Source organism: Vidua macroura, chromosome 2 (assembly GCF_024509145.1).
Source record: "Vidua macroura isolate BioBank_ID:100142 chromosome 2, ASM2450914v1, whole genome shotgun sequence".
Classification (NCBI taxonomy): domain Eukaryota; kingdom Metazoa; phylum Chordata; class Aves; order Passeriformes; family Viduidae; genus Vidua; species Vidua macroura.
Window position 1 is genome coordinate 95,719,692 of NC_071572.1, and position 15,814 is coordinate 95,735,505.

At 35.5% G+C, this 15,814-nt stretch overlaps 1 protein-coding gene across 2 annotated transcripts in view; it reads left to right on the plus strand.

Moving 5' to 3' along the window:
* Positions 1-15,814, plus strand: part of NBEA (neurobeachin) — a 457,382-nt gene that overhangs the window by 407,218 nt on the left and 34,350 nt on the right. For both annotated transcript variants that reach the window (XM_054003372.1, XM_054003379.1), the window contains exon 49: positions 4,389-4,556. In XM_054003372.1, the coding sequence (XP_053859347.1) occupies positions 4,389-4,556 (168 nt within the window). The remainder of the gene's footprint in view (positions 1-4,388; positions 4,557-15,814) is intronic.

Genomic DNA, 15,814 nt, shown 5'->3' on the forward strand with positions numbered 1-15,814 from the left:
TTATGATAGATAACAAGGTAGATGTTGGTTCATTTCTGTTTAAAAATATTTTAAAAACCATATTATATCATTATATAGATATTACATAATTGTATAAGTAATAATTTAAAAAAATGTTTCTATAATTCATATTAAAAATTATCATAAAATTAAAGCCCTCAAAATAATTTAAATCCAATGTGCTGATTTTATGGTGATCACCAGCCTATTTTAAGGATATTATTGTTGTCTTTTTCTGTATGTTTTTCCTACTGTACCTACAAATTATCTTTTATACCAAAAAATCCCTCACCCTGTTCCCTACTGAGCATTGCATATTCTTGAGAAACCAAATGATGTACTGTTGATAGTGAACAGCTCATAAATTTTCAGGAGGCACTTACATGGCGGGGGAGTAGCCGGTGCATTAGGGCAAATTAGGGCGAGGATTCCTCAAGTATCGCATGAGTAGCATTGCAGAAGTACTTGGAAGAAACCAGGTCAGACCTGATACAAGAAACCTTCTCCGGACTAAAATAAATCCAGATTATAAAGCCTTGACCTACTGAGGGCAAGGTGGGACTTCGTAGCATTTTGGTGGCCCTTTCTTGAGGGCGCCTTTCCTGTTTTTCATGCCTCGTGCCATACCCCACAGGACACCCCAACTGAGAGGTCATGAACACACAGCACCCATTTCATCCTGCAGCTGGAGGCTGTGCAGTGCTAAGGCCCATGAAGAGCCCTTCTTCTTCACAGCTCTGGCTCCTCTCTCCACTTTCTACTCTGGTCCTTTCCCTAAATTCTGCATCAAACCACACAGCTTCCACTCTTCTGAAATATATAGCTCAAAATAATTATATTCCCTTGCTATAAATTTCCTCAAAGTTTCTTCAAGAAACTAAGGTTCTTGCCCGAGGAATTAAGGACCATTATACCTGTAAACTTAGTACAAGAAATCTGTTTAAATAATTGGAGACAAAGACATGATATGCAGCTGTTAAAAAGTAGATAATGTAATAAATTATTAAATAACTATGAATCCATGTGAAATATAAGTTCTCCAAACCTGCCAGGGTCAGTAAGACCTCCTCTAGAATGAAAAGGTGCTGAGTAAGGACTGGTCATGCAAATGGAAACTGTCTTAGGGAAATATAACATATGTGTGCAACTCTCTTAACTCTTTTAACTTGAAAGGTCAAAAAAGGTGCAGTTCCCCTCATGAGCAACACTGACAAACTGGTAACAACGAACAAGGTACTCAAGGTACTTTTTACCTGAATCTTCAATGGCAACATCTCTTCCCACACCTCTCGAGTGACTAGACTGCAAAATGGGGACTTGGGGAGCAAAGTCCCTCCCACTTTAAGAGAAGATCAAGTTGGAACCTGAGGATGTGTCTGTGGCACCCAGAGTCCTGAGGGAATGACCTAGTTGTCAAGCCACTCTCCATGAAATGTCATTGAAGTCAAGAGCAGTCCCTTGGTTATTGGAAAAAGGACAACATTACTCCCATTTTTAAAAAGGGTAGAAAGGAGGGCCCTGGGAACTTCTGACTGCTTTCCTTGGAAGGCTATAGAATAGATCCTCCTAGAAGCTGTGCTAAGACACATGGAGGGCAGGAAGGTGATTTGGGACAGCCAACACAACTTCCCCAAGGGAAAGTCCTTCCTGACCAACCAAATGGCCTTCCATGATAGAGTGGTGGCATCAGTGGACAAGGGAAGTGTTGCAGGTGTCATTTGTCTGGACTTGTTTTTGACATGGTCCCTTGCAACATCCTTCTCTAAATTGGTGAGAGGTGGATTTGATGGGTGGACTATTCAGTAGATAAGGAATTGATTGGACAGTTGCATCAGCTCGGTGACATCCGTGACAAGTGGTGGTCTGCCCTGGCACCAGTACAATTTAATATCTTCAACAATAACATAGACATCGAATGCACCCTCAGCAGATTTGCTCAGTGGTATGGTTGACACACCTGAGAGCTGGGATATTGTCCAGAGGGACCAGAACAAGTATAAGAAGCAGCCCATGGGAATCTCATGAGGTTCAACAAGACTAAGTAAAAGGTGCTGTGTCTGGGTCAGAGCAACTCCCAGTATCTACACAGTCTGGGGGACGAACAGATGGAGAGCAGCCCTGCCAAAATGACATGGGGATGCTGGTGGATGAGGGACTGGACATGAGCCAATAAAGTCTGTTTGCAGGTTGGAAGGCCAACCTCATCCTGGGCTGCATTAAAAGTAGCATGAGCAGCAGGTTGAGGGAGGTGTTTCTGCCCTTCTGCTCTGCTCTACTCTGGAGGGACCCCACCTGGAGTGCTGCTTCCAGCTCTGGGGTCCTCAGGAAGGACATGGACCTGTTAGAGTGGGTTCACAGGAGGGTCACAAAGAGAATCAGGGTCTGGATTATCTTTCCTATGGAGACAGGCTGAGACAGCTGTGATTGTCCAGCCTTGAGAAGACTCTGGGGAGACCTTATTGTGGCCTTTCAGTACTTAAAGAGTCCTATGAGAAACATGGGGACAAACTTTTTAGCAGAACTTGTTGAGAAATGGTAGTGAGTACTGGCATTAAGTGAAAAGAAGATCGATCAGACAAGATGTAAGGAAGAAATTTTTTATAGTCAGGATGATGAAACACTGGAACAAGTTGCCCAGCGATGTAGTGAATGTCTCATCTCTGGGAACATGCAAGGTCAGACAGGACAAGGCTCTGAGAAACCTGAAGTAGTTGAAGATGTCCCTGTTCATTGCAGTGGGGTTGGACTAAATGACCTTTTAAGGTCCCTTCCAACTCAAACTGTGCAATGGTTCCATGTTTTTCTGATTCTAACACCGTGAGAGGATATTAGATGAGAAAAGTGTGAAATACACTCATTTAAACCAAGCATATATTTTTTTCAAATGTATTGTCTGATCTTTGAGTTATCAAAAGTTCTGCTGTTTTCCTGAAATGCTCTTAATATTCTAGAAATAAAAATGCTAATTTTGACCAAAGAAATACCTAATAATTTTTTGTTAATTACATGTTAATAAATAAATAATATATACAGATCAAAAGAAACTTTTAATATTTGGACTTCAGATGCTCAAGAAAACTCTTAGGCTGATTGCTGGAAATGGATTTGAGATAGATGCTAGAAAGATAACTGGCTTTAAAGTCTAAATTCTTAAAAAGCTTTATTACATACAAAAGGAACATTAAAATTTGAGCAAATAAAAGTAAGGAAAGGCTTTATTGGTTGTTGCTGTGGCATAATTCATTTTATCCTTGCACGCTAGCATCCTGCACTCTAACTGATGTAAAAGTCCTATGGAAAAGATTATATGGAATTATGTAGTTGCTGACTGTATCATGTTGTACATGCACACTACAATATCATTAAAGACATGGCATTTTTAAATTACTTGTTGGGAGGCATGCTTTGAAACTAAATACTATTAGTTTAATAGTATTTAGTATTCAGCAACATGAATGGTATTTTGATAATATTGCATTATGCATATGATGGCTTCTGATTTTGAAAAGGAAACAACAACATTTTGTTTGGTTGTCTGCAACATTGCTTTATAGCTTTTTATGGTATGCTGAACTTAAGCCCTTGAAAATTGAAAGGCTCTTAAGCCTGAGCCTTCCCATCTATTTTCATCAGAGATAATAGTCACTGGTTTTGACAGAAAAGGGTCCAGTTTTCCACCAAAGCACAGAGAGTTCCTCTTCCATGTGGAGCATTACAGGGAAAATCTCTGAGGAATGGTTGCATGATGACCCAAGCATGGTTTGCCTTGTCTGAAGCTAGTCCTGCTTGTAGGGTGGTGAGGAGGGGGCTGCTGCCAGTAAACATGGTACTACAGTTCCTGATGATTAGTTCTGAAGCAGCCTCCTTTTGATGTAAATGAACAAAATGAATAATCTTTTCCCAAAGTTTATCAGCTTGTAAAATCTGAAATTTCCTCAGAAAGACGTGAAGCTCTGTCCTACCTGGAAAGTGTTCATGATGAGTAGTGGCACTGTGAAAAAAACAATGGAGGAATTTCCATTTTAGATTTAAGACTAATTATAACTATTTTGAAAATGAGTTGGAAGACTGCTTTTTTGAATTGTCTTTCTCATTTCCTTCTTTTTCTTTTTTTTTTTTTTTTTTTGACAAATAATCTAACCTACTTGAAAAGCCCAGAAATTATTAAAATACTTGCAGGTAGGAGAAACTCAATAGCTGAGAAGAAAATTAGCATGATATAAAGGTGAAGGAAAAAGAGAATATTTTTTACTGCTTATCTCAATAGGATAAGTTAATTTTTGTAATGTTCAAAATATTTCAAATATATCAAATAAGCCTGAAGAGAAAATGGAATGATGCCTGCTATGTTTTCTCAGTTACTTCCTAATCCTGAATTTCACTTGCAGGCCCTGGAAAGTGAGTTTGTATCATGTCAACTTCATCAGTGGATTGACCTTATATTTGGCTACAAGCAACGAGGACCAGAAGCTGTGCGTGCACTCAACGTTTTCCACTACCTAACATATGAAGGCTCTGTGAACCTGGACAGTATCACTGATCCTGTCCTCAGGGAGGTAGGTGTTTACTGTCATTTCATGCTAAAAACTGCTGTCATCTCACAAGAAATAGTACTTTTTCCATCTTTCACTGCTGAACAAAATGGATGTGTTTGACTTGATTCAGAATTTAGGCTCCAGGTGATTTTAGAAGCAAGTATGAATAAACTAGCAATAAAACAAATGAACCTAATAGATTTAATATTCAGTAATGGTGTAGTAAATTATATTGCAATGTAGATTCTTTAATATAGTGTCTGCTACGTTTTATAGTTTACTTGTATTAAGTTCACTGAGTAGAACTGAAAAACTGGAAAAAAAACCTGCATCGTAGTCATAGAGGACAAAAATCTAATCTTTACAGTCAGATGATGGTGAAAATGTGTCTGAGAAAGAATGTATTTTCTAGAGTGACTGCAGCAAATATTTAAATTACTTTTAATCACATAAAGTATCCACAAACTGTTATCAAAATAGAAAATGCTTTCTATTTGTTGTTCATTCAAGTACTTATATTTATATATAGGTATGAATGAAAGACATATACTTTTGCAATATATACAAGTGAGTGTTTTAAATTAATCAGTAAATTAAAAAAAAATGTTCTAGATATCCTGCTATATTTTCTTCCAGTTACTGTATTTGTTTTCACTAAGACTAATAACTTTAATGATGGTTTTCTAGTACCTATTAATTTGCATGATGATTTTCTAGCAACATTCATTTGTTGGCTAAAACAATTGAAATTTGGTGGAAAGTGTGAGGAAGCAACAGCTGCTAGATGAGTGCTGCTGTGATGAAGCTCTACACACAATCTTCCATTCCCCCAGATAGCTGCCATCTGCTGTATGCAAAACAGTAATAATGTACATTGCCAGGCAATGGGGTTTTGTTTGTTTGTTTCCAATCTTGCAGACAGAAATCTACAGATTTCAGAAAAAAAGTAGACTCTAGAAAGCATTCATTCAGCTAACTACTGAGTTTTTTTCATGGTTTTGGTGGTTTTTTAATTTGTTTGTTTGTATTTGTTGGGTTTTTTTACCAATGTGGTGCATTGCTGCATTCTGCTACATTTGGTGGCAGAACTAAAAAAGCATTCAGACCCCAAGCTTCCTAGAACTGGATTTTCACTACATACCTTAGATTTTCTAAACAACTAATCTTTTCTTACTTTTAAGACTGGTTACAATTGCTTTGACTTCCCCTGCCTCAAATATTTCATGTTGACATCTGCGTGATAATTTTCTGGATTTAAAACTTTGAGCATGAGAAAAGTCATGCTCTTATAGAGATAAGAAGAAGCAATGTTTTTTAAAGTATAAAAAGTGTCAAGTATAATAAGTGTCAAGCACCATGAATACAAGGGATTTTCATGGCTTAGGGTCCTGATCTGCATGGGCAAACTCCTATGTCTTGACTTTTAGGGTCTACTCCCACAAGACAGCTTGTAGGATTGAGGTCTATCTGTCTGTCTGTGCACCTTATCTAACATCTTATGACATGATGAGACTCTTCAGCTCTCCTAGGGCTCTACTTGCTCGTATATCTTGTCATCAGAAATTTAAGAAGATTCATGGAGGTGTTTTTGTTCACTTACTTGTACATCTAACTCACGCCCTTTAAGTCAATAACATATAAACATCTTAGGCAATTAACACTGTACATTTCTAAAAACGTAGCTTAATCTTCATTGCAACAAGTTCAATTTGTACAAAAATTCATTGATAGCAATGAGAAGGAAAAATTACTAGAAAAAAATAAATCCTCCTTATTTTTGTTAATAAAGTTGTATACATCCATTCAAAAGTAGTATGCTTTTACTTCCAAGAGATCTCAGGATTGTTGATTTTTGGTTTGTCATAAGAAAGATAAAAATACTTTTAATTAATTTTTAATCAGAATTTACAGTGCATGTTTAAATATAGATAGATCTAGACCTGCTTTCTGTTTTCCTGGGATCTGTTTATGAAACTAGTGGGCATTCTCTGGCCAATAATAAAGTATTTGACATCCTGATGATATAGAGGACCATGTATTTGATGGTCATAGTTCTGTTACAAGTTTATATGATGGGGTTTTTGTTTTTTTGTTGTTTGATTTGTGCTTGTTTGGGTTTGTTTGACTTTATTCTGGCTTTTGGTAAATATTCCAGAAAATAAATTAAAAGCAAAAAGATATTTTAAAAGCCTCTGAAGACCCCTTGTAAATACAGACATTAAGGATAAGAACACTAGCACCTTTAAAATAGTTATAAAAATTGTTTATCATATTTTACAGTGGCAAGTGGTGATATCTGTCATTTTAATTTAGAAACACTGCAATTTAGAATTAATTGCACTGTGAAGTTATCCAGGAAAATGCATCTCTCAGTATCCAATTGCCCTTGATGTTTATTTTGTAAATAAAATTCTGTGGCCTTTGTGTCACAGAGGATGGTGAATGCACTCAATACATGGCTGTAAAAGATGTATATCTTTTACAAGATCAATCAATACAACCTTATTGGCAGCAGCCATTATCAGACCAGTGGGCTCAAGTATGGCAGTAACTGTGGCCATAGCTAATTTCATACTGAACTGAGTCCCAGCCGAATCTATCCAGTGAAATAAGTCTCCAAATAAAAAATAGCCTCCCATTTACGTCTGAGCTGATTGAAAGATGTAATTTCAAAAGGTGGGGCCCTGTGACCTATTTATGCTGTACTTTGGCCCTTTCACTTTCACCCTTTACTTGAGCACGCCTCACTTAACCACTAAAAATATGTTCTTAACTTTCTGTGAAGAATATTAAAGTTACTTCTGTAGTCATCTATCTACAGAAAAATATTTAGCAGTGGAACAACTGATCACTGCCATTCCTTACAGCTTTCTCATATGCTTTGGGAGCTCTCCAAGAAATCTCTACTGTTTAGTATTGGAAAAATGGCCATCCTGTGTTATTGTTCTTTGCAGATCTATTCTTCATTTTCCATATAGAAAATTCCTACTGATAGAAACTTTAATACTGGGATAGCGTTAAGTTTTAGATTACTTCAGTCTATGAAATCACATACATCTGCCCCTGGAATACCTCTTTGGCAACTTAAGATCTGCGCTGGAGGGGTAAAATAAACTGTTTTCATTTCAACATAATCAATTTGATTTTTTCAAACAACTTCATAATTTCTGATACAACAAAAAATAATTGGTCACAATAATTTACCTCAAGTTGTTACAAGGGCAACAGGAAAGTCCTGGTTTACATGCCCCATGGAATAAAAGTATAAAATTGAATTTCATGGTTTCATTCTTTTATGATTAGAAATTGGTAAATTCTCCAGTTCATTCTCCAGTTCTATCAGCTGTACTGCTCTCATAGTCACATACTGCAAAATGATTTTCATATTGTAATGAGGAGGAAAAAATGTGTAACAAAATAAAATAAACATTTTCCAGGCCCAAAATACTTTTTTTTTTTTTTTTTTTTTTTTTTTCTTCAACATTTTAAAAGTAAAAGCAGTGAGACGGAAACTAAAACTTGAACAGCTTAAGGATATTGATTCATTCTTACTTGACAGGTGGAATAATGTTTGCAGCACTAACCACAGCAATTACAGCATTAAAATGTCAAGAAATTAGAGGTCAGAATAACAGATAATTTTCTTCCTTTTGTCAGATTAAAAATTGGCATTCTTTGACAGCACAGGATTTCTGGCTGAGAAAATTATGACAGCTTAACTCATCTTGTACTTGTAAGGCAGTAATTGATAATGAACTTTACCATGACAGTCTTCTCCTGTGGAGAAACATGACAGAACATCCCTGGTACAAAGCCTGTATCTTTTTTTAATATGTAAACAGTAGTTATATTGGACATTAGATGTTATTTGGAATTGTCTTTACTGTTAGTTTACATCATAATCCAAATCCTTTTCCACTAGACAGACTTGTCTGACTTCAGGGAATTGATGCTGAGAATGCTAATATATAAAGAACAATATAGGAAATACAGTTTATTTGTAGTGCTTTGATATTATGGCTCAATTTCTTTGGTAAAATATAGTTCCTCCCCTGGTTTCTCCCAGAATATCTGTAGATTTTAGAAGTCCCTTTCTTCTCCAGACACCTGGAAATGAGGGCACTCAAAAATCCATTGAGTTGTGCTTTTTTTCAAGTTAGGAACTCATATGACATGAAGTGTTGTGGCTGAAAGGAAACAACACAGCCATACTGGTCATTAAAAGATGCAATAGACGAGACGAAATTATTTTTATTTATTACCACCTTAATTTAATGCCTTGTGGATGAAACACAAAAAAATTAAGTGGACAGCTTAGTGCATAAAAGGCTAATCACATGTAATACTGAAACCACATATAAATTGCAGAAAGCTATTTGGGGTTTTTTAATTGTTTGGGGTTTTTTTTTAATCATAGCCAGATCTCTGTGTATTTCCTTTTTTACACTTTCACCTTGTTTGTGATTAGAAATATTTTGAAAAATTGTTTCAGCTTTTGGTTTGCTTTGGACTTAAGGCTAACTGTATCATCCTAGTGTTGAGCTGCAAATCCAGCTTAGTAGTGCAGTACAATGATTTTCCTGTGCCTGTTGCATCTTTACCATATGCTTACATCTCCCCAGTCCAGCAGGAATTATTGCAAGGATGTAGTAAAGCAAGGCAATGTGAACCTAGTGGGCTCAGATATTTTTCCCAGGCACCTGTTAAGATACCTGGGCATACTTGCAACTCACACAGCAAATTGAAAAAATATTAAAATTGCTAGTGTTTGACAGGCAGTTGCTGTGCCCATAAACTAATCCTAGTAGGACAGTTTTTCTGGCAGCTAACAGAGCATATGGCCTATGCAATATTTATTTCTTTGGTGATGACTTGATATTTAGCATATTTAAATAATTTGAAAAGTCATAATGATGTGGTAGTCTTGCAGTGCTTTTCAGCTACCCTCATTTCTGGGTTATATTTTTCCTCTTATATTTTCTTCTGTTATCTCTTTCTTTGATCTGACAGGAATAACAAAGCATCCCTCCGGATCTGCTATAGTGAAATATGCCCACAGGAAGCAGAGTAGATCACATCAGTTTTCATTTTTTTTTTCTCTTTTCTTTTTTTTTCCCCCTTCTTGCTGAAACACTTTTTGCTACTACAGAGGGATGACATGATAGGGCTGTCAAGACACAGCAAGATAGATATATCTTTAACAAAGGGAGCTGGAGTCCTAGCCCTTCCCTGGTGACTGAATCTGGCAAATTTATGAGGAAAAAATTAACACACTCTTCTAATAGCACTGTATAACACTTTCAAGGTAGCGCCAGCCCTTGCAACCAAGCACTTTTCTTCCTTTCTCTCAGTGTTATTAGTATTTATTCTGATTTTATTTTTAACTTAAGATCTTTTTCTTCTGGGAGCTGTTTCTTTGATGTGACAAGAATATCAAAACCACCCCTATAGATCTGCTTGATTGAATTGTACCCACAGCACTGGTCACTTACATGTTCACTTGTATTTAATTGCCTCCATACAAGGGATGGTCTTTGCTTCCTTTCTAGGAGCAGTCCTGTTTAAGCGTGAATATTGATAGTGGTGAAATTAGTTGGAAGCTGCATGTAGTATCAATATCTGCTTTTTTCAAACTTAAATTAAGGAATTAAAGTAAAAGCTGTCATCAAAGTAGAAATTATTTTCTGGTATGCTAAGGGCTCTATTCTCTAAGAAATGTGTATTGCATTCTATTGATTTTTGTCAAGAAATCTACTTCTTCTTCATCCCAAATAATGTTTTTCCTGAACATACAGAACAAGGATTTTTTTTTTTCAAATTTATACTGGTTTGGGTAAAAAAAAAATTGTTTGTTTTGTACTATATTTGGCCTGTGTGTTTTATTGCTTTAAGGGATTATCAACAGAATATTAATGGATTTTTTAAATGTTTCATTCTGGGAACATGTATGGATATAATAGAATAATTTGTATGTCTTTCTGGTGAGTTTCAGAGCACTGTATCATTCTCTAAAAGGAAAAGGGGGAGTTTTTATTTGCTGTCACTTTGTTATGATAGCTCTCTGTAGATCAAGAAGCAAAACACAGGGACTTTCTAAGGGTAAGGTATTTATTTCAGTAGATAAAAATTTCTGCAGAAGACACAGAATATAGGAAAAGACATATTAACTCAGAATATTCAAAAAGGAATTAATATAAATTGCATGAGGTCAGTTACTATTCAGTAATTGCCCAATGTATAGACTTCTACTTGGATATTAATGAGTGCACTTCCATATGTTTGTTGTTCAGAAAAAAAGGTTTTCAGTAGGTGTTTTCTTCAGAATTACCAAAACATTTTAATTATGCATCCAATTTAACTATGAAATTACTTTCTGGGTGGACCTACCCTAAGTAACACAAGCCATTTATGACAAGAAGTCAAAAGTCATATTCTGATCCATAGGACTACAATTTAAAAGCATCCTTCTACCATTCCTAATACAATTATCCACAGTTAGATCAGTGATTGATCATGATATCTCCAGTTAATGAATATATTAGAGATGAGATATAGTATCTCAAAGAACCTGTGATGATTTGAATTCATGACCACTCCTGGATCATGCTGTTACATGTTTATAGGAATTCAGAACCTTTTCAGAATCAAGAAAGACACAGTCTCTTAAAGTAAAACAAATGGCATTTGCTTGTGGTGTACAGGTGGAGTTTTTGGCCCATTAGAAGGTTTGGGATTTGATTATTTTTTATTGTACTTATGATTAAAATGCTCTTTATCCAGGCAGAGCTAAGCACTGCCACTCAAAGAACACCAGCAGCTTTACACCGAGCATTCAAACGGAAGAGCTGATGGTAACTTATTAAGCTGTTGAGACTTGAATCAGCCTATTTATTACATATTTCAGGTCATTCATTCATCTATACTGCAGTGAGTTTGTAAATAAGCCAAATTCCATAAAAATGCCTTCTAATACTTCAGCCTACCTGAAGTATTATTTGGAATAAATTCTTTTGCCCATTATCATCTACATTAGAAATTCCATGAGCATTTCAAACCCTGGAGTCTTACCCAAACCGAGTTTAATGTTTTGCTGATATGAAAAGAACACTAACCACAATTGCTCTCTTTTATTGCAGAAATATATAAAATATAGGTCTTGTGCATGAAAATTTCTTCTTTATTGTCTGGGTTTTCTTTTTGGTTTTCTCCATATGGATGACAGGTACCAATTATTGATTTTTAAAATTAGCAACAAGCATTTTCACATACACTTAAAGTAATATTTTATGCAAGAGAGAGAGATGTGAAAATAACTGCAGCCAATTGTAACAGAAATAGCTGGAAGGGGCTTCTTTTTTCCTATTAGCACAGATTTCAGTTGTATTATGCTGTCATTACCTCAGCATAAATTAACCATTATTCAAAACATTTCCCACAGAGTAGTTTATTGGAACAGATATTACTCAGTCTAAGTATCTAGTCATTCACTTAGAAAGATGCAAAGCTGAGCTTTCTAAATGTTTTAAACATATTGATAATGTGCCTTTTTAATGCCATTTTGAAGCCTGTATACAGTATATCTATATTATTGTTTTCAATTTATGTCAAGAACAAAGTGAAGTTTTGAAGAATGTGTTCTGGGAAATAATCCAAACAAAATTATTTCTTTATAAACTAAAGCCTACAAATAACTGAGAACATTTATTTTGAATGTAACAGTATAACCTTGTTCCAAAACTGAAATTCTAATATACACTGAAACCTGATGAATGCTATACATGACACCTTTCAGTATTCACATTTTACCTACTTCCCCATCAGTCCTTTTTCAGATATGAGTTTGGTAGGTTTGCCTGTTCTCTGAAATACATCTTATGTCCTGCAGTGGATAAACTGAAGGTTGGCAGATAGCTGGAGCCTCATCATAAGCACAATTTGTAGTAAATAATATGGACTTTCAAAATCTCAGTGCACCTTCTTAAAGTGGGAACAAGACAGATGATTTGTGGTAGAAAGATAGAGCTGAGAGCGAAGAAATAAACCTGCATTTATTTTCTGTTCAGATGAAAAATGAAACCACTAATGTTATATTGCCACATTCTTTACTTTGTTTTATTTCATTTACAAGAAAAGATTTTATTCAAGGGGTTTGAGATTTCTTTTTGTCAAAGCAGAAGTAGAACATGAAGTCACATTTTTCATTTTGTATAGTGTTATGTTTATAAAACAAGAACAAAATACACGTACTAGATACTGTGTTTTTCTGAGCCTGTTCTGCTTTCCAAGCATTAAAAATGTCTTCAGTCATCGTGTTTTATTTCAATAATAAACCAGAAGAAAAAACATCACAGCTAAAATGCATTCTTTGATGATTAAGTACCCTTTCCTCTTTTATTACAGCCCAGATTTCAGAAGGCCTGTTCTGCTCTTTGCTTCCCTGTTTTCCTCTTTTTTTTTTTTTTTTTTTTTTTTTTTTTTTGTGTTTTCCTGAAGGGGAAGTTCTTAATTGTAAAAATAAGTAGAAATAAATATGATGTGTATGTTCTACACTGAAACATGTGTAAGTCATAATTCTGGCAGCAAAGGTCACTAATTATGTGAGGTATTAATAACATCTATTTTCCACAACAATTATATTCTCTAGACTTAATTTTATACCTTCATTTATTTACTTCCACATAAAAGATGTCAGTGTCCCAGCAGTTCAAAGGACTACTTGCTTATGATTCTCTGAATTCTTGTCAGCTACTGGCAATTTTGCTGCAGGGTATGAACAGTCGCTAATAGAGCCCCTTTCTTTCAAGTTTTGGTTGAACTTCCTCTTGGTGTGTTATTTTCTATGTGGGTTTACCAAGATCTCAGAGAGTTCAGTGAAGAGCATCCTAGTGATGAGAGTAGAAGATTGACTTAGGGACAGGATTTCAAGAGCTTGACAGAAAATAAGAGTCAAAGCAGATGTGTGGCAGAAAGGCAGGAATATGGAGAGTTGCTCATGCCAACATATATATGGATATTGTTAAGTCTGGTGTCAGATGAATTAGCACTTACAGGGTCAAATTCAGATGTGAAAGTTTAGACATAATGGCAGAAATTTCCAAAGGTTTATAGGCTATAATTTGACTATACACATTTCATAAGAGATACTATAGAGGCCTCATTAAATGGATCACCTTAAACTAGAATGAGCAAACAATGAAAAGGGATGTTTAGGAAGAATGTAAAATGTGGGAAGATGGAAAAATTGTGGCTTTTTTCACCTGTATCTTTTATTTTGTTACGTTTCGTTAAGGTGATAGCTTCAAGCATAACATGAAAACAACTGCATTGTAAGTAACTGAATTAATCTGTGCCTCCCTTGACTACATTAACTTCCTTTCTATGTTACTGGGTTGTTTTGTTTTTTTTTTCTGTTTTAATTCAGGAATATATTTTTTTAATTTAATTTCTGAAAAATTAATGTAGAATTTGGTTTTGGGAGGCTTTTCTAATTATTACATTATGGATGAAAATTTTTCCAGACAGAGAGGTCTTTGGAGCTCTTCATTAAGACCCTGTCTGAGTAGTTGGTGCTTTGGTGATTTAAGTAGACCAAAGTCAATGGGTTTAAAATTTGTGGTTAGTATGTGTCCTGAGCATCTACTGTGTATAGATTGCTATCCAGCAAGCATAGTTTGCTAACATTCCTACAAGCAAAACCAGTTGCATGCAATTGACCCAAAGTCACAAAAATTAAGTATTGTCCTAAATACTCGCAGTCCTTATTTTACTTCTTATATTGCCAAATTTGTCTGGAAGTGACACAAAATGTGTAGTAGTTGCACAGAATAGAATGCAAATATATGTGTATTTCCTAAGACAAAAGGATGAGAGTATAGAGAAGGGAAATGTAACTGAAGTGAAAGAAGAGTAAGGAAAAGCTTGGGACTTTCTTACAAAAAGGATAAATCCAGTTGATGAACAGAAAAATCATGGATGAGCTGGAATCAGTGATGTATTTTTGTTCTTTAAGAAATCATTCCCTCCCAAACTAGGCTTGTCATTGCAGAAACTTTACCTGCATTCATTTTTTATTTTTTAAAGGTTTAATTGTTAATTTTTAGAGGCTCACAATTTAGCTGTTAAAATAAAAAGCATAGTTAAAATCATCTGTAAGCATGCACTGTGAAAGCTCTTAGTCACAAAAAAAATTAATTAGAAAAAATGGATGAAGTTTCAAAGTTTCAGTGAAAACTCCTACTGGTATTACTGTTGCCTTTTTATGAATAGAATGCCTATGCTTAAAGGAGTCTGTGCTCCTAAAAATGACAATTAAAAACATACCGTGTCTTAAACAAAATAAAAGATGAGGAATGCTAATAAATAGAATTAACCTGATGAGGTCGCAAAACAATTTTCTCTTCTATCTGTACAGAGTGTAATTTTGCATTGTGTAAGAGGCAGTACACTATTTGGATGACATAAGCATTTCTGAAAACCATGGGAAATAGCTCAATACTACTTCCTTGGCTTCAATCCCAATTATTCCCCAAGGACTTAACAAGTCTAGGGTGCTTGTATTTTAGTCTCATCCTGGTTAGCTTTTCCTTTTTTTCTGGCAGCTGTGCGGGAAGCAGCAAGCCAAGCTCTTTCTGCTTCTGTGACCATTCATGGCTCATGAAATAGTCATCCATCTTGAAAGTCAGGGATCCTTCAAAATTATTAAATCCCAGCATTTCCTCAAAAATACCACAGTTTTTTTCACTTGCTGCATTGGCCTGTTAAGAGCTGTGAATGGAGGTTAGGCTGGCTGCTTCTTCTTGCTGGACCAGGCTGTGGAATGCAGACAAAATGCTCAGTTTTGCTGTTTTGTCCAGACTGAAGTTCACTTCATGTATTTTTCCCCAGGAAATTTTCACAGACAGTAGAAGTTTCTTTCTTCTGTCTCAGTGAAGAGGAAAATAACAAGAAATTATTCACAAGTGCCTTCTCTCTTTTGTAGCTTCTTTACTCCTGCACAGGATCTGGAGCTTTATTATTGTAGGATATGAATGTGTAATGCCACTGTCTTCATTTCCACAAAACAACTAGATTCTGCTTTCAGCTCATCACTCTGGTCAGTATAAATGATCATGGATCAGTGATGTGGGAGTTTAAGATCTTTATAAAATTATTTTTAAATAATAGAACCAAAAGCACTATTGAGTTTTGTCCAGAATAAAGCCTTGCTTGTGCTGTTAGAGTTTAACTGGACAGGTCAGGGTGAGAAGTCTCTCTGAAAAGACAGAGGGATGAAGGAGAGA